The sequence below is a fragment of the Botryllus schlosseri genome, chromosome 1, assembly GCF_051294905.1.
Source record: "Botryllus schlosseri isolate E-star chromosome 1, Bs_hap1, whole genome shotgun sequence".
NCBI classification, from domain to species: Eukaryota; Metazoa; Chordata; class Ascidiacea; order Stolidobranchia; family Styelidae; genus Botryllus; species Botryllus schlosseri.
In genome coordinates this window covers 31,014,481-31,041,949 of record NC_137236.1, presented here as the reverse complement: position 1 = coordinate 31,041,949, position 27,469 = coordinate 31,014,481, and the positions used below count along the sequence as shown (strand labels likewise).

The following is a 27,469-nucleotide window of genomic DNA, read 5'->3' as shown; positions in this document are numbered from 1 at the left end:
ATCCTTGAAACTTATAACTCTATTCACGACTGAGTTTTCCGTTTACCAAATAGAGTTTCAGTAAATACTATCGCGATATTTTAATGTGTTACTACACACAATAGAATCAATCAATGGAATAGCACCTGTTGTAAATATTTCTAACTTGACAACCACTTGTGCATACCGCGATCGACTTGTGACGCGATGAGTTCAATAGGAATATTTCAATCTATTTGTCGAAACCTTGAACAAACTAGCAGGTTATTTTTTGTTGTTGTAATCGAGTAAACGGAAATAGTATTACGCCTCAACATTTTAACATCTTCCCATACACAAAAGCGTAAAATACAAAAAAGCCTTGTCAAGTCAATCCGTTTGTAACTTACCCAACCAAAACAAAAAGTATCCTTATGAAAAGTAGACAAGACTACGCGAGTAATCACCACAATCCAAAATCCATAGCAAGTTCGGTTGTACTCATAGTCCACCAAATCGTATTTTTGTTCAACTTCAAAAGTCGTTACTATTCTGTAAGATAAAGTAATTACTACTGCATCAAAACTACCGGCTATGATAATGTCTGTGGATCGATGTTTGTATACCAACACATTGCATGCAATGTCACACACCTCCATTTACGCGTATACTGGTGTGGGCAAACAAGCGCGACGTATGTCTGGATGGTATTTTTTCGTGGAAACACAGGGTGTAACATATTTACTTTGAATATTGTTCATTGGTTTATCGATTCAGAGTAGATATCCGGATCCGTTTGCATACTTTATTAGAGTTTCCGATTTCAAACTGAATGTCGAGACATACATTGACCAATAAAGACACAATATAGTAAACATGTGGGAGGAAAACTCGATCTGGAATTGTTATCGCGATGTGTGAGATGAATCCAACCGTTTTCCGAACACCGTTATCCACATACCAACCATCGTCAAGGAGGTGTTTTATTCAGACATTTTGACTCTGGAAAATCCAAAGCACGAACCCGGACATCACAGAACTCTCGAAGCCTATTGTCCAATTTTCCAAAACATGCATTTCTGGGTACAAGAGCATATTGTATGTGGTTAACTGATGATATTGATGTGATACGACTGATGGAGGTATACTCTGAAACCGGTAGTCGTGTATATTTCCGTCACTGTTCGTTGTAATCTATTTCAAACTATCGTCAATACAGCAAATACCAAATTGGCCGGTGTGTTTGTCAGATTTCAAAATGAAAATGGTTTTGTTACTCTAGGAAAAGCTAGATGACCAAGAGAAAATGTATTGTTACACCGGGTAAACGCCGGATCTCCAAAGGAAAATGATATTTTTACTCAGGTAAACGACGACCCGCCAGGTGAAAATGGTTTGTTGCTCAGTGAAAATGGTTTGTTGCTCAGGGAAAAAAATATATTTCCAAGTGAAAAAGGTTTGTTACCCAGAAAAAAAATATATTTCCAAGTGAAAAAGGTGTGTTATCCAGAGCAAAAATAGATTTCCAGGTGAAAAGGGGTTTGTTACACTGACTAAACGATAAATCTCCAAAGGACAATGGTATTTTAGTTAGGTAACGGTGGACCTCCAAGTGAAAATGATAATTTTACACAGGTAAACGTCAGTTGACCAAACCAGAGTGATATTTTGACTTGGGTAGGTATCTTGTGTTCAACGCTCGTAGTGTGATTGGTCTTGTTAAACGTGGTTGCCGAGTTGTACAATATACTTTTCGTGCGTATACAGTTACGTAGGGGTGAAGAATGAAATTGCTATTATGATCGTCAGAAGATTGTTGTATGTTGATTTGATTTGTCGGAGTAGCAACCCTATCATTCGCATATGACAAGCAAAATCATTACCGCGAATACATGTGGCTGATTCGCTCGGTCTCGACCAATGCAAAATAGATGATTCGTTTTTTGAAACCGTAGCGAAGACCACATGTAAATCGATGCGATAGACTTCTACCCCCCTTACATTCAGTCGTGTCGTGTCCATTTTAATACGGGGCCCACAGGTATGACATGCACACACTAACACTGTGAACAGAAATCGATGATTTTGATTAATAAAAATATTTCTTGACTACATCGGACAGTCTATGTTGTAGAAAGTAAATACTTTTATGAAGTTGTGTGTTTAATGAAAGCGATTGGTTACAAGTATGTGTTGGGGAAAGAAAATTTATTTTTCTGTATGTGACAGTTTGTGACGAAATGAAAATAGATTCGTGGTTTTAATTGAATTGTGACTGTGTTGTTTTAATGTAAGTTTCAACAGGTAGACTTGACACTGAACAACAATTCGACCCACAAAACATATTCGTTGTATGATTTGTCACTGGTGTGTAAAGGGTTACGAATATTTTGAATGATAATATCTACTAGCTGTTTTATTGTGAGAGCGATTATGTGATGACTCAGCACTTTTCGTTAGCAAAAGTAGATAGTTTCGTGTGTATGATTTAGGGACCGCCACTAGAATACATATGCACTCTTTTGTTGGAGTAGCTGATCTATTGCTATGGCATTGATAGAACCATCCAGAAATGAGTATGCTTTTCTTTCGCGAAAGTTTACGTGGCTCCGTTGTAATAAATTTGTGTTAACTAAACTCGGATGGATACCGCAATTGTTTTGGACTTACACATGGTATTCACATACTGTACACATACAAACTTTTGTGTAAACAACTCTGATGTTTCTGTTAGTACTAGTTCTGTGTTGAACAATTTGATTATTAAGATACATGAACACCCATTCAGACAATGAAGGTCGTGAGATATCGAAACAGTTTGTAGAGTCTAACCAACCATTCTTTAGTTTCGTAATGCGAGAATATCGAGTAAAGTTATTTACTTAGTGCGATGTTAATATCCTTCGTACTTTTGTAAGAGTTGTGGGGTAACATACCTAGTAACTAGTTGACACAACAAAATATTGAATGACTGCTAACGCATTGAGTTCAAAATCCAAGAGGGTGAAATTTGTTTACTGTTAAACTAACATAACTCGTATCCAGCAAAACAGATACAATCCGGTGATGTGATGTTGGTCAATAATTGTTATGTAAAGATTGAGTAAATCCTCTTCCGTCAGGTGAGTGTGAATCAAATCAATAGCATGTTACACATAAACATCGTTTGTATTGAGGGTGATATTGTGAAGATGATGCCGCAACAACACAACAAGTAATATTTTGTATCGGGTGTTTGTACTTTAGGAATAGCGGAGTGTGCGATATTTTGGATATGTGTTCACGATTGTAAACTAGGGTTGTCGTTGGGTCTTGTGTTGGGTAAATCAGAACTATGTCTAGAATTCAAGCACGTCCAAGTAACGTCTTTTAGTGACAGAGTATTGTGATGACATTTACTTTAGCGAATGACAACGGAAAAATTTTCGATTGCATTGTCGGTGTATGCGTTAGACAAATAATTCTAGTACACCTAACTATAGGATACATTTGGCGAACATCGTACAAATTGTTTCGTTGTGATGGTAACGACTTTCAGCGGCTTGGTTTCATGTCGGAATTATTATTTGGGGGTTCAAAAACAATTTCAATCAATACTACAAATGAACAACAATGCAAAACACGTTAAGTGAATAACAGTGTAGCAAGTACTTCCATGATGTTACGATTGTTGTGCACCAGACATTTCTAACTGAATTGAATGCATCTAGGAAACATATTCCAATTTACTTTTGTAATGATCAAAGTATGCGAAATGGTGCGAACGGATTAGGTATTAATCAAGCGGCGGTATGTCAATTCACCTAGTGTGATATCTTGACCCGGGTAATGTGCGAAAGTGTTTCAATTCTCACCGCAGATTACGATGATAAAGTATTGTACCGGTTATTGTTCAACAAAGGAAATTGTTGTTTCATCTTTAGTCTTGGTTACTGGAGACAATTACATTTGTAAAATATTTCCTGATGTCCACAATACGCTGCGTGGTTTTTACGAACACGGGTTAATCTTCCCAATCAAAACATTTCAGACATGTTAATCTAGTTTCACAAATCGATATGTTAATAACAATGTTTCTGAAAAGTTTGTTGGTATCGTAATAACCTTCAACACAACCCGGTCTAATAATATCATAATTTAATAATCAAGTCATGATCGACTATTACAGAATCTCATATGTCAAACTCAGTGTGTCAATTCATATGTTTACATCGTGGAAATTTTCAATATAACGCCTGCGTTCGATTGTAAGAAATGAATTCTCAACTACGTTGGTCAGACATTCAAATCTCGTATACTCAAATGTAATATGTTAATCTCAAACCACACACCGAGTAGTATTTACTTTGGTTCATAAAATATACCGAGTAGTAATTACTTTATCTTACAGAATAGTAACGACTTTTGAAGTTGAACAAAAATACGATTTGGTGGACTATGAGTACAACCGAACTTGCTATGGATTTTGGATTGTGGTGATTACTCGCGTAGTCTTGTCTACTTTTCATAAGGATACTTTTTACTTTGGTTGGGTAAGTTACAAACGGATTGACTTGACAAGACTTTTTTGTATTTTACTCTTTTGTGTATGGGAAGATGTTAAAATGTTGAGGCGTAATACTATTTCCGTTCACTCGATTACAACAACAAAAAATAACCTGCTAGTTTGTTCAAGGTTTCGACAAATAGATTGAAATATTCCTATTTAACTCATCGCGTCACAAGTCGATCGCGGTATGCGCAAGTGGTTGTCAAGTTGGAAATATTTACAACAGGTGCTATTTCATTGATTGATTCTATTGTGTGTAGTAACACATTAAAATATCGCGATAGTATTTACTGAAACTTTATTTGGTAAACGGAAAACTCAGTCGTGAATAGAGTTGTAAGTTTCAAGGATTGTTTCAAAGTATGATCTTGAAATGTGACTGGATTAAAGTTGGTAGTCATGTTTGTCAATATATTTCGATTAAGACTATGTCAAAGTCAAAATATTTCATTTTGGATTATCTGGATTTACCTTTAGTACATCCCACGAATGGATTCCGACGCCGCGGTATAACATTTTTGATGATAAGGACTCGAGGATTTTCATGATAGAGTTGACGAGTGATAAGATGGGTGTTTTTGTTAAGAGTTTGATTTCAACTTAATAAAGACAATAACTGTATAATGCACATACTTGTGATTCTTGATTCTTGTGGAATTATAGTTGGTATTGATTCTATAGATGTGAAAACGGTGCGAAGTGTCAAAACATATAGCTATCGCGTGCAAGTGACAAATTGTTGGTTTTCGAATCACAGTCTGCGCCGGTTCGGTTATTCATTACTTATTACTTGATAGTAAAAACCATCGACATATTAAACTGTAGCGATTGGGATGTAAGTAATGGTAAGACGCGAAAAATGGCTATGTCTTAGGTGTTATCTTGTGAGTGATCGTGGGGTTTGTTATATATTTCACACCTATTTGAAGTGTTAGTTTGTGAGCGTGGTTATTGTTGGTATTCGAATCGCCGTCTACGCCGGCTCTGGGACAAACTAATTACCAAAACATTACCATGTGACAGATTTAGCAAACTATTTCACACCTTTTCGAACTGTTAGTTTGTGAGCGTGGTTATCGCTGATATTCGAATCACCGTCTACGCCGGTTCTGTGGTAAACTAATTACTAAAGTAACACCATGCGACTGATTCCTAGATTTAGCAAACTATTTCGCACTGAATGGATTAGGGTAATAATCGATAGTAGCACACAGCTGCATGGGAAACAATTCAGCGCGCAGGTCATTCGAAATATAGGTCGCACGCACTGCGTAAATCCTCTTGCACAACAAGCCACGTTTCCGTTCGTGCGGTTATTGTTGGTGACTCGTACATATTCAACACCGCGCGAGAGATGCCTATACTCGAAAGTACGAATCACGACCGCGCCCATAAGAAACAATGGCACATCACCAGAGATCCCGTGAGAATACATGACAGGCGAATCACCGCCACCGCCAATAGCAAAAAAGGCTAGTCACGACCACGAGTTTTCACGGCGAATCACCGCCACGAGCTATACCTGAAAGGGCGAATCACGGCCGCACCCATAAGAACACATGGCGAGTCACCACAGACCCCGTAAGAATACACGACAGGCGAATCACCGCCACCGCCTATAGCAAAAAAGGCGAGTGACGACCACGAGTTTTCACGATATACACATTAACAAAGATTCATTCACATGACTATTTACTTGATACATATTCAACACCGGTCGAGAGATGCATATACCCGAAAGTACGAATTACCACCGCGAAACCGGTTGAGCGATTCATATGCCGAAAAGGGTTACCGGTCGAGACATGGCTATACTAGCACCGGTTGAGCGATGCATATACCGAAAAGGGTCACCGGTCGAGAGATGGCTATATCCGAAAGGGCGATTCACGACCGCACGCATAAGAACACATGGCACCGGTCGAGCGGAAGGGGGTTCTGAAAAGGCGAGTCACCACCGCAAGGGGGGTCAAAAGGGTCACCGGTTCAACACGAGTTTTCGCGGCACTGGTCGAGCGGGCCCATAAGAGCCAATGGTGATGTGCCAGCGATCGTATATACTATTTATACCTGCCTGGGGTATGTTTGGACTATACTGCTACAAGGAAATCATGTCTCTGGTATATGTTTGCACAATGTTACATCACTAGGACATCACATGTTTGGTATGTTAGGACCGTGCTGTGCCACCCGGGCATCATTTCTGAGATAGATTCGGACTGCACTTGCCATTCAGACAACATGGCAGTCCGAATCAACCCCAGATATGATGTCCGAAGAGCAGAACACAATGAAAACATGGTATGATGTCTGATTGGCAACATGGTCCGAGCAGACCCCAGATATGATGGCGGAGTGATGGAGCGAACATACCCCAGACATCATGTCCCAGTGCCAAGATAGCCCAAACATAACCTGACATGATGTCTGGGTTGCCACATAGGCAGAATATACCCCAGATATGATGTCCGAGTGACAGATCACAGTCCGAATCTACACCAGATATTTGTCCTGGTGGCAACACAGTCCGAACATACCCCAGACATGATGTCCGAGTGACAGAAGACATCCCATATATGATATCTGTGTTGCAAAAAAATGCCCCAGTCCGTCTGGCGGCGGCACACAGTCTGAATCTACCCGGATATATTGTCCGAGTGGAGGCATATACCCGAAAGTACGGCTCACCAACAGTTTTCGAGGCACCATGTGAGAGATCCCTATACCGAAAAGGGTTACCGTGCCAACACGAGTTTCGAGGCACCGTGCGGGAGATCCCTATACCGAAAAGGGTTACCGTGCCAACACGAGTTTCGGGGCACCGTGCGAGATATCCCTTTCCGAAAAGGGCTACCGTGTGAGAGACTCCATAAGGCACAATGGCACGTGCTGGCGGAAGGGGATTGAAAAGGGTCACCGTGCCAACACGAGTTTCGAGGCACCGTGCGAGAGGGCCCATAAGAACCCCAGGCAAATAGCGACTGATCTACTATACTACTGGCGTCTAAGAGCCTAGATAAACGTCCAGCACTTAGGTATGGGATTCTGAAGTCGACCTCGGTCGGACTAAAACCTGTAATAATTGGTGTTGCAGCCGCGGATTATACCACGAAGCTATCTCGCTCCAATTGTATATGTATCACACCATTATTATTTGATCTATCAGAACTGGTATTTGCAAATGCTACCAGATACATTTAAAAGTTAGGGAAATTAGTATATTATGAATGCGAAGCATTCGATATCACCGATTAGAGTTGTCAAAATTGCATTTCACATGGCATTAACTCGGAACTGAACAGTCAACTCAATGACTGGGGCTCGGACTCGAGTCGCGATACCATGACTAGGACTCGATCCTCTGCTCGCTGACTTGAACTTGGACTTGACTCAGGGGTGAATTGAAAATGGCTCGACTTTACTCGAGTCAAACCTATAAAAGTGATATTGATGTATGACTCGGCACCCTGTTTCCTGAGTACATCCTTGGTCGGCATACACTAAATTGCGCTCTTAGCCGAAAAACCTGCTACGCCCAATTGGAAAGTTTAGCGATACCGCAAAACTAAATATTTTACAGCAATGCCATGGCGTCATGGATTCATTGAGTAACCAAAAACAGACATGCGAGTCAATGATGCCGTTAATCTATCCACATGGCTGTACCTCTCTGCACACTACGCTTTCTCTTTATTCACTCGTAATAACATGTAATGAGGTGCATTTATTTGCCTGACAGTCTCATATCGGTCGGTTAGACAACGATTTCTTTCTCGATCGATTCATTTGCAACTCGAGAAAGTGACTGGATTTGAAGAAAAATACATTGGCATGGAACTGTATACAGCAATCTATGAATCAGAAGACGACGATCTTATGAGAAGAATTTCCGATATCGATGCATCTGGCATCTCATTGAGTCGTGATGAGGCTCACATTGTCGGATCGCTTACAGCTAGGAGTGAAAGTCTGAAGTGCCTGGATTTGTCCAACTGCAACATCAACGACGAGCTTTTGTCGATAATTACGGGGTGCCTGGAAAAAAGAATACAGGTGAGTTAAGGCACAAAACACTTGGATCGATATGTTGCTCGGTAGGTATAGACGAGTTGTTCTTAAACTTGCCTTCAGTGCCCACCCAAGGGGGGATGGCGAAGTTGAAGGGGACGAAAACTCTCAGGAGGCAATATGTGGTGCGGTGAAGAGAAATGGCTTCGCATTAGATGATGTGGTAGTAGGACATATCTTCAATCACGTTTAATGAGTATTCAGAGCAACGTAATATCCGATAAAGCATGACGAATCCTGGAATGTTTGGTTGCGCTACGCGACGATATAAAACGAATTGCGCGTACTTTCAGATCGCCAATTTCCCGTTAAAACACTGCTGTCGCGCTTGCTAGGTTTATTTTCAACAATATGGCTCGAATTAGGTATTATATCCCGCAGCGCACAGCGTGTGAAAATCGAATAAGGAGGGATTTTATATCACTTTTGAGAGTAAAGCCCGTTTTACATTATATAAGTTTTGAAGCTTTGTGCACGAATTAAACGACTAAATATACTTGTATTTGAAATCTACAAAATGAAATCATCATAAAGGATGATACTATAGAATGTAAACATGGAATGGCAACGACCGAATTTGCTACTTCGTTCCGCTTCACCTAAGCTGTAATCTGGCATTGTTTTGCGTAAGGAACTGTAGGATTTCTGGCAATCATAAAGTTATCTTTCAGAGCGCAAATATTGGTTGGAATGAATTGAAATTTGGCTTGCGTCGTTTTTTAAGGCAACCTAACGATTTAATTATGTAGCCAGCAAGATTCAGGAAAAAAAGGTTTTTTTGAATAGCCCGAATGAGAATGACCATTGTTGACTCATACAGAAGAGCAACACTTCGATTGTTTTATCTACATTTTAATCATACACAGTACAGTGTTCGAATGATGCATACATATTAGGTTATTAGAGAGGTTATGTTATGGAAACTGATATAATGTGAGGCATGCATAGTAAATAATTCAAGCTGTGCCACAACGAAACAATTTCACATGTCATCGTTAATCGTATGTTTGCACATGTTTAATGGTTATATGATAGTCATTTAACCGTCACTTTGACGTATACTTTTCAAAGCAAATTGGTAATACTGTTGGAGTCGGAGTCGGTATTTTCAAAGACTCAGGAGTCGGAGTCGGAGCCGGATTCAGAGTCGGAACGTTTAATGACTCGGGAGTCGGAGTCGGTCCATTGAAAATGTGTGGAGTCGGAGTTGGATTCGGTGGTAAAATTTTCCGACTCCACAGCCCTGGTAAGAGGATAAGAAGTTCATAGCAACATATATATGCAATTACCACCTATTCATTCATCCATTATAGAAAATTTTGGCGCCTAGCACGACTAGGCTACTCGAATTTTGCTGACCATCAATATCGTGCGACGGGGTTGTTGGGAGCGAAGCCCTTATAAGTGTGGTTTATGACGCTATGGGCGCGCGAGACAATCGTTTTTAGGGGGATGACGAAGTGGCGGCACAGCCACCATCTTTCCTTGTCTTTATTACAGTCCTTACAATATGAGGTGGGGAGCGCTGGGGCACGATAATGTTTGAAAGGGGTGGGTGGAGGAAAAAGGTTAAGAACCACTGGTATAGACCATTGTCGGATGTTTAGCTCGAGTGAGTGCCATGTCAACGTACCGTGTTATCAGTATGCGAGTTAAAGGTCGTTCACTACAAGTAGCGTGACTTCCAGTTATAAATTACTAGTGACTTAACAAAAAAGCAGTAGCCTATTCGTCAACTAAAATCGCATCGTGCATCGAATATCAGTTTTCGCATTTTCGACCTTGGACATATTTTATGTCACGGGCTGGCGTCTGAAATAAATCATTTTAAACTGATGATAGGATTTATATCAGGGGTGTCAAACTCAAACTGCGTCACTGGCCGGATCCAAACCTGTTGATCGCTCGCGAGCAGGATCAGTCAAATTATTCAGAAAACTTTCCTTAGAATTCGTTCCCTTTTCGTCACTGTAATACTTTATTATAAAGCCGGTGTACTTAATAGTATGTTACATAATTTTACGGATAATATGAGTTCTAATCTGGTAACACCTTCATTCGCAAACAATCGACTCGACATAAGTTCAATAGATATATAAACTGCTAAAAGCAGTGGCTTTAACGACAGTATGAGCGGGTATTTTTAGTCGTATTTTGAAGTTAGCACTGACTATACGCTGTGAGCAATAAAATAGATTCAACTATATACGCGGACGTTGTAATTTGCTTCATCAATATTAAGTACCATTTTTGGTTTCTGCGGAGGTCAGGGTACTTTTGGGCCAAAACGGACACAGCGGTGCGAAAACAGAAACTAGAATCATATTTTTGTCACTATTTTATCGTCCATGTGACCGGTGGGCTATATAACGGTTTCGCATTGCGCTTTCGACTCTGCAAAGGACTATTTTGTTGATCGAATTTTATGTAAACCATTGGAATTAGTGTTTCTAATGTGGCCTATGGATATAACTCAACAATTGTTTTCTTGAGGGAATATTTATTTGAATAGAAAAATCTTATTGAAATGAACCCGAATACTGTCGGGTGACACTCGTAGGGGAATATTTATTGGAAATAGCCAATTTCTTATCAAAAATTTAAACATTATGTCATAAATGTACTCAATATTACAAGCATTTTTCCGATTCATTCAGAATTGCTTCGCAGGAAGAATGACTTTTTCTGGCGAACCGGGTGCGGCCCGTGGGCCATGTTTGACACCCCGGATTTAAATAATCGCAGTGCTGTGTTGGGATTTTCCGAAGGCATTGTTACATGTCATCACAACAACGTTACTTATGTCGAAAAATTCGCACACGGACGATGATCCAAACTTTTCAAGTAATTTTGAATATGACGAATGTTTCCGAATCGTTGAACGTATATCACAGGGATTGTGGAATGCGGTACACATTAGGATTGCCAGACGTGTGGATTTTCCCAGTCATGTTGGGAATTGCACTGCTCAAGTTGCGTCGGGGACGAAATTCTTACTAGACAATGCTTAAATGTCCGGAATTTTGAAGTCTTGGAATGGGCTCGAAATATTTCCCTAATCAAAAAACAATATCAGTAGATTTATGCTACAGAAATATTTTCTTTGCGCTGTGCGTGATTCAGTATAATATGTATTCATTTTAATATGGGGTCACCTATCTCGCAAAATTGCAATTAAAAGCAAATAAAATTATCATCATTTACTGAAGTCAAATTGTAATCGCAATTATAAGATAACAGTGTATTCCTGAAATCCGTTGAAGCGGTTTTAATGGTTCAGTAGAACATATTGGTCCTAAACCTGGGGCTCGTCCGCCTTTGTTATCAGGATCGTCAAGATGTTGAACGTAATCAGCTTCGAAAATATGCCCCGAGTAAGTAAGGCCAAAGCTTTGAGAGTTTGACATCATGTTGACAGGCGTCGTGTTCGTTACTCATAGTGTAGCCCGCTAGTAGGCGCTAAAGCAGGGGTCTCAAACTAAAATGTGCTTGAGGGCCGATATCCTAATTTCTGATGAAGCCGCAGGCAGGAACATCAATTATGCGTGTATTCAATTCATAATATCAAAGTAAGTCTTATTTGACGGCACTTTGCGGACAGGCATTCCACAAAAATCGCGAAAATGTAATTTTCTATTATACTATTCACGCTTGAAACGATTTTTTTTTTATTAAAATAATTTTCGTGCATGGAATAATTTGTTTTAATAATGAGTTATAGACATCATGCCAGAGGACGCATGATGACGTAAAAGCTGTCGTGTAATAATATTGCAGCTAGTGTAACTATGACGTGCCAAAATTTTATGTAGAATATTTTGAAATTTACTGCAGATTCATGTGAAACGGCCCCTACAAAATAACGCGAAATTTTCCGTCTCGATGATTATTCGCACACATTTCGCGTTAATGGTAGGGGCCGTTCGCTCTTCCATTTGTGTGCCTTGGAGTCGACATTTTTCAAAATACACCAGTCGAAACTCTGTCAACAGAACGCGTTCGTGTACCACCTGGGAATAGTGCATTGAACGCTCTCTAATTGGAAATTTCATGCTGGTGACGTCATATTTTGTCATACGACTGTTGACATGGGCTACAACAGAGGTCTCAAAGACGCAACCCGCGGGCCGTATGCGGCCCGCGACGGCATTTGGGATTTTGAAGTATTCGACAATATTTACTACCAATTTCTGTGAACTTAAAATTCGCTCTAAAACTATTCCAGAAGTCTGTAACTACTCAAACTCAACTAATACATAAGTTTCCACTCAGTGGAAGATCAACTATTACGTGACATTACTTGTTTGATATGGTAAAACATGACCTGTTGATGATTAGTGACTGAAAATTGTGATTTGGACTTGAGAACGACCCACTGTAAAATTACTCGTACTCGAACTCGTCACGTCAAACGTTACAATCAGAGAAGGACTTTTGTGACTCGGAATGCCGTGACTTGGTACAACCACGCATGCAACAAACCATGGTGTCCTATATGGTGTGGACACAAGCAAATGTCACGGCTTTTGAAATTGGTGTACGTCACACTTTCCATTTGGTCGAAGGCAACTTGACGGTAATTTTTGTCCGGCATGTCCTGCATTAGCCTAAATTTTATGAAGCAGTTATCAATCGAAAGCTACCGCGGTACTGATTGCGAAAATATAAATCTATTCTGTTCGTGGTCGTGGAACTCCCCAAAATCAGCCTCGAATGTTGCATTGTATGTGAGTTTGGTATTGTGATGCTACAATGACGTCTGGGAGCAGGCGAGGAGCATTGCAAGATGCAAGCGTATTGGCCATTGTTACGCAGGCGATTGAGCATGGCTGCGTCACAATACCAAACTCACTTACAATGCAACATTGGAGGCAATTGTTGGGGAGTTCCAAGACCACGAACAGAATAAATTTATTATTGCAACATTTATTATTGCACGTGTGCAAGGATAGACTACATCAAAACTAAGTAATTCCACCGCATGCACAGACGTGTGGATTATCGGGATACGGGACTTGTCTAACAACTACAGAGATTTGATGATGATTGACACATCTGTACGGAATCATATTCTTGCTTGGTACACGGATTTCCATGTTTATTCGTTATTATCCTTGAAAAAGCGCATCATCCAAATAGGGGGGGGCTTCCACCAGGGGGCGGGCGACCGCCCACCCCTAAAGCCATCAGTGGGCCCGTGAGATTTGTTTGTGTCCACACCATATAGGACACTATAAACAAACTATAATACTGGTAGGAGAAATAGTAAAATATCAAAAGGCCGTAGCTTGCGTTGCGTAGCATAGCATAGCATATTTAGATATTAAAGGTAGCCTATGGCAACCGACATTGGCATTATGTTGCCCCTTTGATATAGTTGGTTACATCCCGTGTCACCTTGGGTATCTGTATAGATGTTATTGTCGCCAATTTAATGTGGCGAGTATTAACTAGTCGTAGCCTACGCTTCACAGCTGTAACGAACGGATTCTTCGGCGATTGCACATTTCTATTTTCATTGTACTGGTCCATTTTGTTCAAGTTGTTATTGATCTGTTCCAACATTCGACGGTAAAATGAAACGCTGATTCCATTTGACTTCCGTAAGGACATGTCAATATAGCCTAGTTATCAGGAGTAGACCTATGCTGGAAACCCGGAAATAAGGATTACTTTGAAATACATTGAATTCCCCTATTATTTATGGTGCGGCCCGCGGCGCCTTCAAAAATAGGAAATTTGCCCGCGAGCACATTTGAGTTTGAGACCTCTGGGCTACAATGTTTTTCCAATTCTCGACAAGTTGCTGACGAGTGTCAGTCGAAAATATTCGGGTTCATTTCAATATAATATACTATTCAATTATATATAAATATTGAAATACCGGCAATAAATTCACATCATATTGCTTCGTGCAATATGTATCCAAGGAAATTAAATTTGCCTTCAAATTGGCTTATGTCACGAACTATCAATATTGGCTTTGTGATGTACGTTGTATTGAATATCCTCCGGCCTTAACGTAAATACATTCTGGCTTAAATAGTGTTTTTCACGGCCAGTTCTCTTCAACGTATTATAAAATATATTCATCGTTCAAGGTTAAGGAAGTGAATTTGGGTACCAACAATTTCCCAATAGAAGCACTACGTTCACTTCTCGGACATCGTCGGATTGAATCGCTATCTGGAAATTTGGAGTGGGAAGTGAGTTCGATTCTATGATTTAGTTGTGTGCTAACGAACATATATGGGCGCCGAACTATAATTTTATGTTGGTATAGGGACTAGTGACGTGACAATCGTTAGTGATCTGTCACGTTATAGTCGTGCGATAAAGCACTATACTTCATTCAATGTTCTCATTCCGAAGCTGTGAAGTGGGTTCAGGAATTTTAAAAAAATGCCTGTACCATGAATTACTGAGCATTTCGATATAAAATAAGAAAATTAAATTTATTTGTTCAAATCGTAAAAAATGACATGTACAATCTAACTTCAATTTTCGACATCGGTCAAAAATAGAAAAAATTACAATGCAAAGGTTATTCTTTGCTATTAATTTATTCTTCATATATCTTCGCTTTTGTGCTTCTGGTAAAGTTCCGGTATCAATTTGACTCCTCTTTCTGCAATTATGTTAGTGCCAGAGATGTCTGCAACAGACTTATGAGTCTTAGGGCACTTTATCGCTGCAGGGCATTCGTGCTCCAAGAAAGCAACAAATAATCTGTGGTACATTTTAGAGCCTGACCGAAGTTGGATTTCTGGCTTGATGCCAATAAAACCGATATCTCACACTCTGACCTATAAACCCAATGCATTCAGCATATATTTGAAAGAAGTGGAATACCTTATTAAGCACATTACAAAGTTTCAGAGCATTTCCCCGAACGGCTTTGAAACCATTGTTATACTTTGAACATGAATTAAACTAGAAAGGCTGCAACTGAACACCTGTGATATGTAAGCATCCTGAAATTCATCAATATTCTCAGCCTGGCGGTCAAAGATTACTGTTTTCTGACCTCCTACTGATATGTTGTGAGGTGACGCCACAAAATTGCACCTATTTGTTCCTCAATCAATGGCTGACACCGTTGATACTTTTGAAGTGGGATATTGTTTCGACAGTAATAATCGGTCGGGCTCTCGTATATTCCATTTTCAGACCCCTGGTTGGAATACCAGGCTTCCTGACACGCATGTACGATGAATAAGCATGATATATCCATAGTTATTCTCCATCTGGTGATTTGAAAGTCCGCAGTCGTGGCCTTTCAGCTCCTTCTCGCATTGCGTAGCGATGTACGTTTATGCTATTTAATTAGTGGCAATCTACTATTTTCTTTCAAAGAGCGGCATGCAGTGCACAGTGCACAGCTGAAAGATAAACTCAAAATCATCCCGCTATCCTCGGTTTAAAAATATTTCGTCTGAATTTCTGGTTTTATATATATATATATATATATATATAGTTGTCAAAATGATGTCCATGTAGTAACTCCTTAGTTAAAGCTCTGCCTTCATTAAAATCAGTGTCGATAACGTATAACTCGCGATGATACGTGATGCGTCGATCGTCACTGTATGTGTGATATGACGTCACGATACTTGGCCGATGCTCGATGCAATGCACGATCTTAAATTTCATAGGTTGTCAAGCTGAGTGTAGGAATATGGAGTGTTGAATTGAAAAATGAAGATGATGTCATCATGATAAGTGGCGCGGCTGAAGGTCACTTCTGCATCAAGGTTGGATATTGAGATGATTCAACTTAATAATAACGAGTCCTTCCTTATGATTAAAATGGTCCTTACTGATGATTGGAATAAAGCTTCACTCACTTCACAGTGTATGGAGCTGTATACTACACGATGACGATGACTTCTCGGTGTAGTATAGCCTGGCTGAAGCCTATGGCGTAACTATGATGGTCATGCAGACGAGATGCTGTTGTCGAGAATCATTTTATATCGAGAATTAACTCACGTTGATTTTATAGGTAAAATGATTTTTTGCCTGCTGAATTTATAATTTATTTTGTTGATACAATACATTGATTGTCAAGTCCATTCAAAATGTTCGATTACATCTTTGAAAAAAGACAAGCATCATAGCCATAGCTTCACCTGCACTAGCGTTCAGCAGTAACAATCTTCTCTCATGTTTGATCGTGTCTCAGAAACGTTTGTGTTAGTGTAGATTGTGACGTAGCTGACTGCATTTTATTTTCATAGGATGCCAATTTATCTTTTAACCGGGTTCATGCCGTAGCGGAAGCTGCATTTCTTGGAATACTTTTTGATGCAGAAATTATCAAATTCAAAGAACAAACACAACTATTGGTCAAGCAGAATGATCTGCGGAATATATCTGAGCGTAAATTGGAAAAGGTATTTTATATGTTTTTCTTCTTCTCTTCATATAAAAAATTCTTGATAGATTTCAATTTCATTGAGAATTTCAAACGAATTCCAGCCGTTATTGAATTTGGAGAGAATATGCATTTTGAAATATCAAATCCGCCAAACTCTATTCGACATCGACTTGTATTGTTATGTTAATGTCTACTCAACTTGCGTATCTACTATTGCGAGTCGAGTGTACGCAGTGTACACAGATGTGTTCAAGGCAGCCAGACTTGCTAATCGAGAAGAAATAGAAGTAACGTTTTTACTTTATACTGACTTACATGTAGAAATAGTTGTTTAAACGACGTGTTCAAACTACTTCAAGGGGGAGTAGAAAGTGAGAAGACTTGAAAGTACTCAGGTAAGTAGTTTCGACTCGAGTACCGACGATGACTACTATGCATATCACTGCCTATATCATACGTTTGTACAATACATAGGATATTCATAGGTAGATTGTAACAAAAAATCATAGTAAGAATGTGAATTAACACCCTGTTGAAGTGTGAATATCATATCTGATAGGGCATGTCTCTGTGACCGTTTTTTTCATGTTGATACGCTGCAGATATCGGCTACTTGGTACTTGTCGGAAAATTTGATTCGTTCCAAAAGCATGTTATTTGTAAGGGAAGGTTCCAATCAATCAGCTTCGTGTTAGCAGGCCTGCACTGCATGAGACAGAAGCACAATATTTGCCATACGACTCGATGTTAGCCACGTCGTTAGCAGATCCGCGGTTCTTAAAAACAATCCTCCAGTCCCCGTGTTGATATAAATAAATGAGGTGTACGCAACCACGCCGACTATGACGCTATTTCGTAACGAACGAGATTCGAATAAAAAACTCACTTTGTCGTCGTCTGTTTTCCCCACGAGGCTTCCGATAAACGAACTACACGAGCCGAAATTTAATTCTAGTTCTAGCTGCAAAACACAGACTCGGATTATTGGAATATTCTATGATAAGTTACTAGGAGACTCGGAGATGGAACTCACAAAAACTTTTTAAAACTACGAAATTACGAAAAACGTGCTTATCACCTGAAATTTTTAGATATTTTCCCAGAGTGAAATATCGTTGGACATTCTGTTAGAGCATTGGAGGTCGACTTGTAAGGTACTCTATGTAGTTTTTTTTGACGTTTCGAGCATCAAACCTTCTACTGGGCGGTTTTTGGAGTGGGTTTGTTGATTGTGGTCACGCTTCGGTGATTTTCCAGAACATAGCCAACTTCAACGCGATGTTCGTGACGGAATATTAGTCATAAACTCGTTTTGATGCCCGTGTATGGTTGGATTGCATTGTTTCATGCCATAAACTGGGCGTATGGGGTCCGTTCCATTATGACCACTCACTGACCACGCTCATGTGTGAATTTCGCATGTTTTCTTCGATATATTGGGAGCCGCGCGGGTTACGATCATGATTGACGGCTTGGTAGATACCAGGCAACAGCGGCTACCAATGATGAGCATCGGAGCGGAGTCGGAGTGTACTTGGAGCAGATTGTTTTGCTGATTTTGTGACACTCGGAGCGCAGTCGGATATTACTACAGATATTTTTTAGGAGTGTAGTGAATTTTGCCTCGGATATCTTTGGATAGCTCTGACCAGAAGTGACTATTGATTACAAACCAAAAAACAGATACTCGACACCTTGTATAATGACAGGTAACATGCAAAAATGCTTGTCAAGGACCCCAGTAAATACCAATCAGCCATTAAAACTGCAATTGGAGACTGTAGAGTAGACCATACTATAGGCCACCCATATTATCACATTTAATTAGTAAAACACATTGTCAAGTGTACCATGCTTGTTACTGTAATGATATATAACTGGGTAAAATGGTATGATTGGCCATGAGCTATTTTCATCTAATGATCTAGCAAGGCAATTTCGTAGAGCAGTGTCTGGAGTTCACGAAATTGAAGGCGCCCAATTTCTTTCGCGGAGCATCATTTACCTCCTGCCTTGAGATGCAGTTTTTGAACCTCCAGTCTTTGAATCCCTAGCTTAACGTAACCATATTATGACATAAGATCTCCACGTTGCTGTCATTGCTGTCTTCTATTGTCAGAATCCTCAGCCGAGCTGTACATTTGGGATTTTCCAACAATGTCACCTCCAACGATATGGATGTTTCGGATACTTGACGAGATTCTTCGGATTATCTTGGATTCTTGGATTGAGCTCTTCGGAGTTGGAGGAGATTTCCTCTGAGACCATAGTTGTCGAAGGGATTCGGATTATCGAAAAGCAACATCCCCTCATCAGTGGTGGTTACGCACTGAAACATCATTTTTGACTCTCTGACGCTATCCTGAGTGTAAACCTTGCAAATTAGAAAGAGAGAGAGGGAAAGAGAGAGTCATTTAGTATAATAAGTAACTCAAGACATGTTCTGGAATGTTGGTCGAGGACGGTACGGGGCTATCCTCCGATAACTTCTGAACTTCAAATCTTCATGGATTCAATCTTGGTGAGGTCACGGTGTGAATTTGAGAGGCGATGGTCATTTCTGCCAAAAGTGACCCCCCATCAAAAGGGTTAAACTTATAAAATTGGCCGATATGCATTTTGCAAATCGAATATTTCTAACAAATCTCTATTCAATTGTAAATGTATGAATAATCTTTCAATGGGTGATTATTGTAATAACAATTAAGTCGTCTCAGCACAGGAACTCTATATTTTGTTAAGATAAGCAAATTATTGCTCGACTGTTATGGAGAAAGAAATATCGAATGGTCGTTGATTGGAACTTCTCGGAGAAAGTATCAAGTACGATTCTTCTTTCGATATTTGAAATGATTTTAAACGCATTTGTATTTCCTTGTCATTTTATCTGACATTGAACTAAATAATCCATTCGGCGGCTATCTTAATGTTCAAGAATACCTGTTTTCAATCAAAATTCTGCATCTAATATCCATCACAACTAATTAACATATATCTTTCGAATTTTAGGTGGATCTCTTGGATATTGCCGTAAATGGTCAGCTATCAGTCGACGACTACAACCAAGTTTTGGAGTGCGGAAAAGCAATGTCTTGTTTTGTCAATATCCATGTAATGTTCTTCTTCGCCAAAGAATATGAACTCAGGAATAATGTTGAAAAATGTCAGCTGAAGAAGGTAGTACCCATCGTTCTTCTCCCACCATCGCACATTTATCACTGGATTATGTCGTACTATACGAACCCCGTTCACATAAATTAACTTATATTCGTTGCCCAAGATATCCACTGCAGTTGCGGGGCTCGTGATTCCTGGTAACTCAATAGGTGTTTTCAAGGTACCTTGTAACACATCAAGCATCTATCGTGAAATGGAAAAAAAGTGGTAACACACAATCTTAATAGAAATAATTTCTCACCGCAGGTCGAATATATCAGGTGCATATTCTTCGCTGGATATCGCCCTTCACTTGATGAGATTTCGTCTCTCATCAAAAAGTTTGAATTGAAGGAAATAACATTGTTATACCTGGAAGATATGTTAGAAGGAGATGAATTGCAGAAAGCCAAGATGGCTGCACATGATCTCGGTACTGAATTGACAGTATTAAAGTGTGAGTAATTGTTTGGTTGCATCGTATCATTGATACGTTATATTACGTATATTAATTATGCGCGATCATTTTGCATGCAATCCCATTTCACGTATTAGGCTCAATGCTTTACTAAAGAAACTAGATATCTCATGGACATATATCGATACATGACGTAACGTCGTTTCCAAGAAGGCCTGATAACGCACGGTATTCGTTACTTTCAGTTCGATTCTCCAGTCAACAAAACGGGAAGCGATCTCCCGGCATATAATGCGCATTCGATGTCCAAATGATGCTTCAAAAGAAACAATTTTCCCACTTATCCCGCGACTTATTAACCCGTTGTTGCCGTCCATTAACCCTCACGCCACTGCATCTTCCAGCCGCTATCAGCTCTAGCGCTACCTGGATCACTGTTGCTTTCTGGCAAACATACTGACCCTTATGTTGTAAGACATCACTATTTGACAATATCTTTTCATTATAGTTTCAGTTATAATAAGATCCATCACGAGCACACATAAAAAATACCGGTCAAATACAGACGGCCAGTCAAATAAATGAATGAAACATATTGATTTCAGTCGAGATACAGAAAGATCTTCTTTCCGGGACAAGTCTTATGCAATTATTCCTGCTCTTGAATTGAAATACAGGCAAAATCTGGTTTATCAAACAAGTCTGTGCCTTGGCGCCAAGAATAGGATCAAGCAACGCGGAACTACCATCAGCAGCCTACTCACTGTGTGGCACGCTAACTTCATTCAGACCCCAATTGTGAATGGTGTCTTCAAGGTTTAGGCTTGGTGTAGTCTCGGTTATCTGGATAATTCCACTGGCCTCATATTAGTGCAATGTACGGTCAGCCAGATATCTTTAGCAGCCGCTGCAGGTTGAACCAATGCTTAGAGGACGAAACTTCATCAACTGTTGCCTTCGCCAATGCTGCATCCTTTTCAATTAGCCGTAAGGCTTATTCAGATATTTGGGCATATCGCGATCACTTCTTGGCTTCAGTCTCCATTGTAAAATAAAGGCTGAATATAGCAACAAAATAACTCGTAGATTAACTGAAATGAGTATATAAACTTTAATCAGAAATTATTACAAAATATAGTATTGGGCTGAACAGTTGAAATGCCAACAATAGCCCGGAATATCTCTTGCTCAACTTGTCTCAACGCAGAACTTCATTCATATTCCCTTACTACGCTATAAACTCGGAAATACAATTCGCCGATATGGACGGAATATAATTCAAACTTCAAGTAGCGGTAAACAACATCCGACGACTCATTATGACATCAACATTTCTCCACGCTCAAGTGCTCACGAACCTGGCAATGCTAGAAAGAAGAAACGTCATGCTGAAGCCGCGTGATAATCAAGCGCAAGTAGATTGGTTAATAACGCTGGCACCAATCTCTCTGGCCGACCGATGGAAAGGAGAACGATCGATCATTTGAATTCGAGAGCGATCAGTTTTTGTATATCAGACGTGCCGCCTTACTGTAGTGTCAAAGTGGGTGTGTTCACTTCTCTCTTGCACTGTCTTCGCCTGGTTCAGCATTGAATATACGCCCTTTTGTTGACTGAGTCGATATCCCATAGGCGTACTTGATACGATTAGCTCTACGAAATTCATCCATGATCTTTCATATATTACTGAATGTGAACTAGTTCATCAATTTCATCGATTTTGAAGCAAGGCATCGTTGAAGTGATTCGTAAACTACTTTCCAATTGACAATATCAAGCATGCAAAAACCAGTATTCCACCATCAAAAAAGTGTTGACGTAGAAGTGTAGTATACGAACAAAACTACTCGAGTAAACTAAATAAATAATAATAACATCCAGAGTAACACAAAACAGAATAGGTACTTGGCTGCTTATCATACCTCAACTTTTTAGGGGGGCGATAAAAATATATCGTGCTTGATAAGAGGATGACGATCCAAATAATTTCAATTATAACAATGGAGCAAAAGTTGGTACTTCGTGGAGGTTATTTGCGACATATGTTGACCATTCAGTCTTCGATGGGTTCTGAGAGTTACTAACACGTGTAGGATGAATGATCAGTGGTGGTCAAAATAGCCAGAGATAATAACCGAGTAGAATTGAAGGGGCGTCATAAGCTACTGCAGCAATGCTAGTAGAAGTAGCAATTTCCAAGAAATATCAGAATTACTTCAAGTGGGAGTAGAAAATGTAACGGTCAGGAATGTACGCAAGTAATCAGTTTCAGAATTAGATTAGGTGGGCTGGTTGGGCCGCTTGATTAAGCAGTGTGAATATGCAACACCGATTGAGTGGTCTGATAAAGTAGAAGTAGTTTGATAATGACGACCTCTCTGATTGATCTGTGGTTTTCTGTCATACAACATCTCACTTATTATTTTGGCAGTGATACCACTGATACGTAGCATTTTATTATCGGGTGTTACCTGTTGTAAGGAGGTGTATGTTTGGAATTTCGGTTGTTGTACTTTGTGAATTCTTCAAGTATAACTAAATTATGACCAACAACATTACATCGATTCCGAGAACGTCTTGTGCAACCTGATCAAGGAATTTAATTATTTAAATAGCATTCGGGTTACTTTGTTCGAATTACATTTGATGTAAAAACGAATATGCGAGCTCATATTCGTTTCGTGAAAGTCCGTCACAGAACGTGAAATAGGTCCAAATATCCATCAAATATACATTTTAGTGATTTAAATCGTTTTGACAATACGCAAATAATTAGCTGCATATTGCAGGAATGTATTTCGAGTGGATCACAGTCTTTTTCACTCATTCACATATCAAATCTGATTAGATATACGTGAAATGCAATAAACCGTCGTGGGCATCATGATCATACCCATAGCACATTAAAATGGCGCTGTGCTCTAGATTCGATGTTGTCGGAGATGGTTGAGAGTGTGACAAAAAAATTTGGCCGCATCAGTTTCCCATTTGAAATCCACCGTCTTCGAACGGTAACCAGAACAAATAATATCACGATTTTACTACTCCACTCTATACATCTCTATATATCAAAGTCATGCGTAAGCTTTTCTACTTGGCTCTTCATCAAACGTTGATGGGTGATTCATCCGACCATGGATTCGCATCAGTATTGTGACATAAATTTTCTCATAACCTGCCATTTTCATGCGACTTTCTGAACAAGTTTCGGCGGCCATTACCTGATTGGGCGTTGTCCTGGACGCAATACCAATTAAATATATATTTGTTTTTGAATTTGACTCTCTCATCCGGGACAGGATTTGGATTTTAAAAATTAGATAAGCGTATGTTTCGTAGGCGTACTTATCATCGCTTATATTTGTGAATATTTTAAATCGCTTCAAGCCTGATGACTTTTCCAGATATGACGCAATAGGTTCAGCTACGGAGCACTATTCATACGATGCATTCATCTTTTGCTAACAAGTGTTACGTGCTTTGAGAATTTTCTCTCATTTTAGTGCGTCGAGAAGAAGATGCCTGGCAGCGACTCGACTGGGGTTTTTATTTAAGGTGAGTAGATGTTGCGAAGTCTGACAGTTATGAAATGAGACTTGATATTTATGTTGGATAGTGACGTCATAAAATGAACCTGCAGTGCATCACACGTACCTTCGTTGGAATAAATAACTTTGTTTATTCTGCAAGAATGTAATACCGCTGTCATGCATCATTTTAGATCGAGTCACAGCAAACTTTTCACGTTACTCATGTTCTTACAAAATACGGATATTGTCAAGTAGAATTAAAAGTAGACTATCAATAACTTATTTGGTGAGTAGTGAAAGTGGGAAAAACTCACTTTTGTACTTCAAAAAAGTAGAAGTACTTGGTTTCTGACCACCACTGCCAATGCACTGCCAATGAAGGTCGATCCTCGGCAGGGATGCGTCACTTGAATGCATGATTACTTGTTGTATTAAATGACGTAGATCTCATTTGTCGGAAAATATTGGATTACATAAAGGGAGATTCGACGAGATGCATGCAGTTAGGAGGACGTTGATATGGCAGAATTCAATAAATAATTGGTCCGGGTTGTTAGGCTGCTTGCAGTGGAAAAGCATAGTTCATGGTCGAAGTATTAAATCACATAACATGTATTACCTATCGAAATATTCAATAATTCAACTTGTACAGAGGTTGGAGTGAAGGCGTCAATTTTTCACATCGTTTGTACAAGTAGAAGTAATGCAGAAGAAGGTTTGAAAAGCACTGAAGTGTGTGCATTCAAAACATTGTTTCTGCGACGGTTTGTCGACTACCTTTATTAGTTATTCGCAAGTGACAACTTACAAATTTTCCGTGTGCGCCGCTTCGATCAATGTGCTCTCAAAAACTTGGCAGCAAATTCATGCAATTTCAAAATTATTACCAGACCGACTAGCACTAGGGCAACTACAAATTTTACAATTTCTCGAAATTAGAGTAGAATTCGAATTATGCTTATACGTTTATTTCCAAATTATATTATAATCAAAATTATATTAGCTACACAGCTTACATATGAATTGGATTAAACTTAGAACTACTCAATTCGTGAGAATATCGAGCATTGAATCGAATTCCGTTGATATCAAATCATGATCCATTCTTAGGAGTCATGAGCATGATAATAGCAAATGTCACAGTACAAGAAGCTTGGTTCGTTTTGCATTATACAGTTCTCTCGGAAACATTAGCATGAAAACCAGAAATATGATAATAATGGAAACGAGAGCATAAAAACATTTCACATATTAGATTCGAAATAGAAGAGAAGTAAAGACTCATTGTACAATTAAAATTAGAATTAAAGTAAAGGAATTTCATTCTATTCAGTCTAATTAGACACTAGTATTATCTAAATCAGGAGGGGCAAAACCTTCCCGGCCAAAGGCTCAGATGAGATTTACGAACCGTTGCGCGCGCCACTTAAATGTTGATGAGATTTTATTCTTCGTCTGATAGGTAACAGTGAAAACAAGACTTATCTCACTACGCATCAAAATCAATAACAACCATGTCATGGGAACTCGGCGTGAAAATTTCAAAGATTATAAATGAATTCGATCGATATTATTGTTGCTTGCATATATTCTGCATTGCCTCAGTATGGCGCAGGGCTGATTTGGCAAGGACATGATTAATAGACATATCAATATCTAAGGTTACGGCTAACATTCGTCCATCATTTTGTGCCAAGGTTTCATTGCCGACGATATTTCTGCGAGCGTACACGCGAATTCACATGTTGGGCGACACGTCCTATCATGATTGCGAATCTAGTAAAAGTCAACTCCTGAAGCAACAAAGCGAGTGACAATAAATCGCGTGAAATTCCGGGAAAAATTTCAAGTTAAATATGTCTTCCGCAAAATACTCTACTTAATGGTCATAATATATATGGAGATTTATAAAAATGTGACTTGCCCCGGCTACGTTCATGCAATGGAAATGATATTTTAGCCATCAACATCCAAATCTTCACGGCCAGGCTATTCACATTTTGGTTGGCATAGCAAGTATACACAATAAATTACCTGAGTAATTGTTTTTTTGATGATATACCTGATTTCGAAAATTACCTGAAGGGCTACTTAAAACCTTATATTGCAGGCAACACGAGGCTCGCAGGCTCCAAGTTGGCCACTAGATTCTAATTATTCAAGTATAGTAGTAGTATGATTATCGTCGCATATTTTATGCAACGTCCCTATTTTTTATGACTATTCTACTCACATAGATTATCATGAACATAGATATTATCCTAGTGGCATTAAAAATATGCTTTATATTAAACAAACTGTTAAGCTACTTTTCAAGTGCCATTGATACTCGATATTGTTGACTGCACATCAATTTCTTTAATACGAATGTAAACTGTCAACAAAGTCCTCAAGCAATAACACCGACCCAGACAATACCGCTCTGTGGGATACGATGTGTTGCGTGCAGCTTTGTGCCTATGAAATGCGTGTACTGAATAAATATGTTATGGTATATTTGATTGTGTACGAAAGATACCAGACAATCGTCATCCGAAAATATAAATCCACATTTCACCATCAGATTATATCCCAACAATTCATCCGACTATGATCCCAAGTCGTCTACGAAAAGTCTTATTATATTTGGTGCAGTGTAATTGTGTACCCACGATAACAGTCATCTCCTGGTCATAGTCATAATAATTTGCAATTTCAATCGTATAATTAGGATTTTGATTTTCAGTGAGACGAAGAGAATACGGCTGATGAAGCAACGTATAATCGCGTGCTAGAGCAAACAGTTCGTCACCAACAAAACTGATATCGGCGAGCGGAATGACTGCGTTTCATTTCCGAATTCTAGCTGACTCTTTAATTTATGATTGATACAGCTGACGCATGACCTATTTAATGATGTGATTGATATTGGGCATTTACGGTTCGGTAACCAGAAATAATTTCCGACGAAAATAATGGTCAGACCAGTTAGAATAGAATAGTGGGATTTTGAAATGAATATCAATTGTTATGTGGTGGAGAGTATTAAGACTGTCAATTTTGTTGTAATCCCTAAAGTTCTGTTTTGAAATCATATGGTACGAAGAATAAAGGACCTAATTATGCTTTAATTTCTCTATCAATTTTACTGAATAATATCAGCCAGTGGTTACATACGCTATCATGTATATTCATGGTGTTATTTTGTTAAGTTCAGTGAACATTTGATACTAACCTTCACAATAATTGTTGAGCGCAGTTATATGTATGTATATATATATAGAGAGAGAGAGATATATACATATCAAAATATCGATATGCTTTAGTGATCATGTAGTTCTATACCTTCCTAATACTTACGAAATGCGAAAAAGGCATGGACAGGAAAAAATAAAATAAAAATGTTTTGGTGATCGTAGATGTGCAGTGTG

At 39.1% G+C, this 27,469-nt stretch overlaps 1 protein-coding gene across 1 annotated transcript in view; it reads left to right on the top strand.

Annotated features, from left to right (window-relative positions):
- LOC145441509 (NACHT, LRR and PYD domains-containing protein 13-like) overlaps positions 1-15,128 on the top strand; it is a 43,769-nt gene extending 28,641 nt beyond the window's left edge. Inside the window, exons 4-5 of the mRNA XM_080319394.1 lie at positions 8,247-8,560; positions 14,677-15,128. Of these exons, the coding sequence (XP_080175520.1) occupies positions 8,247-8,560; positions 14,677-14,799 (437 nt within the window). The 3' untranslated portion in view covers positions 14,800-15,128. The remainder of the gene's footprint in view (positions 1-8,246; positions 8,561-14,676) is intronic.
- Positions 15,129-27,469: the final 12,341 nt, after the last annotated feature.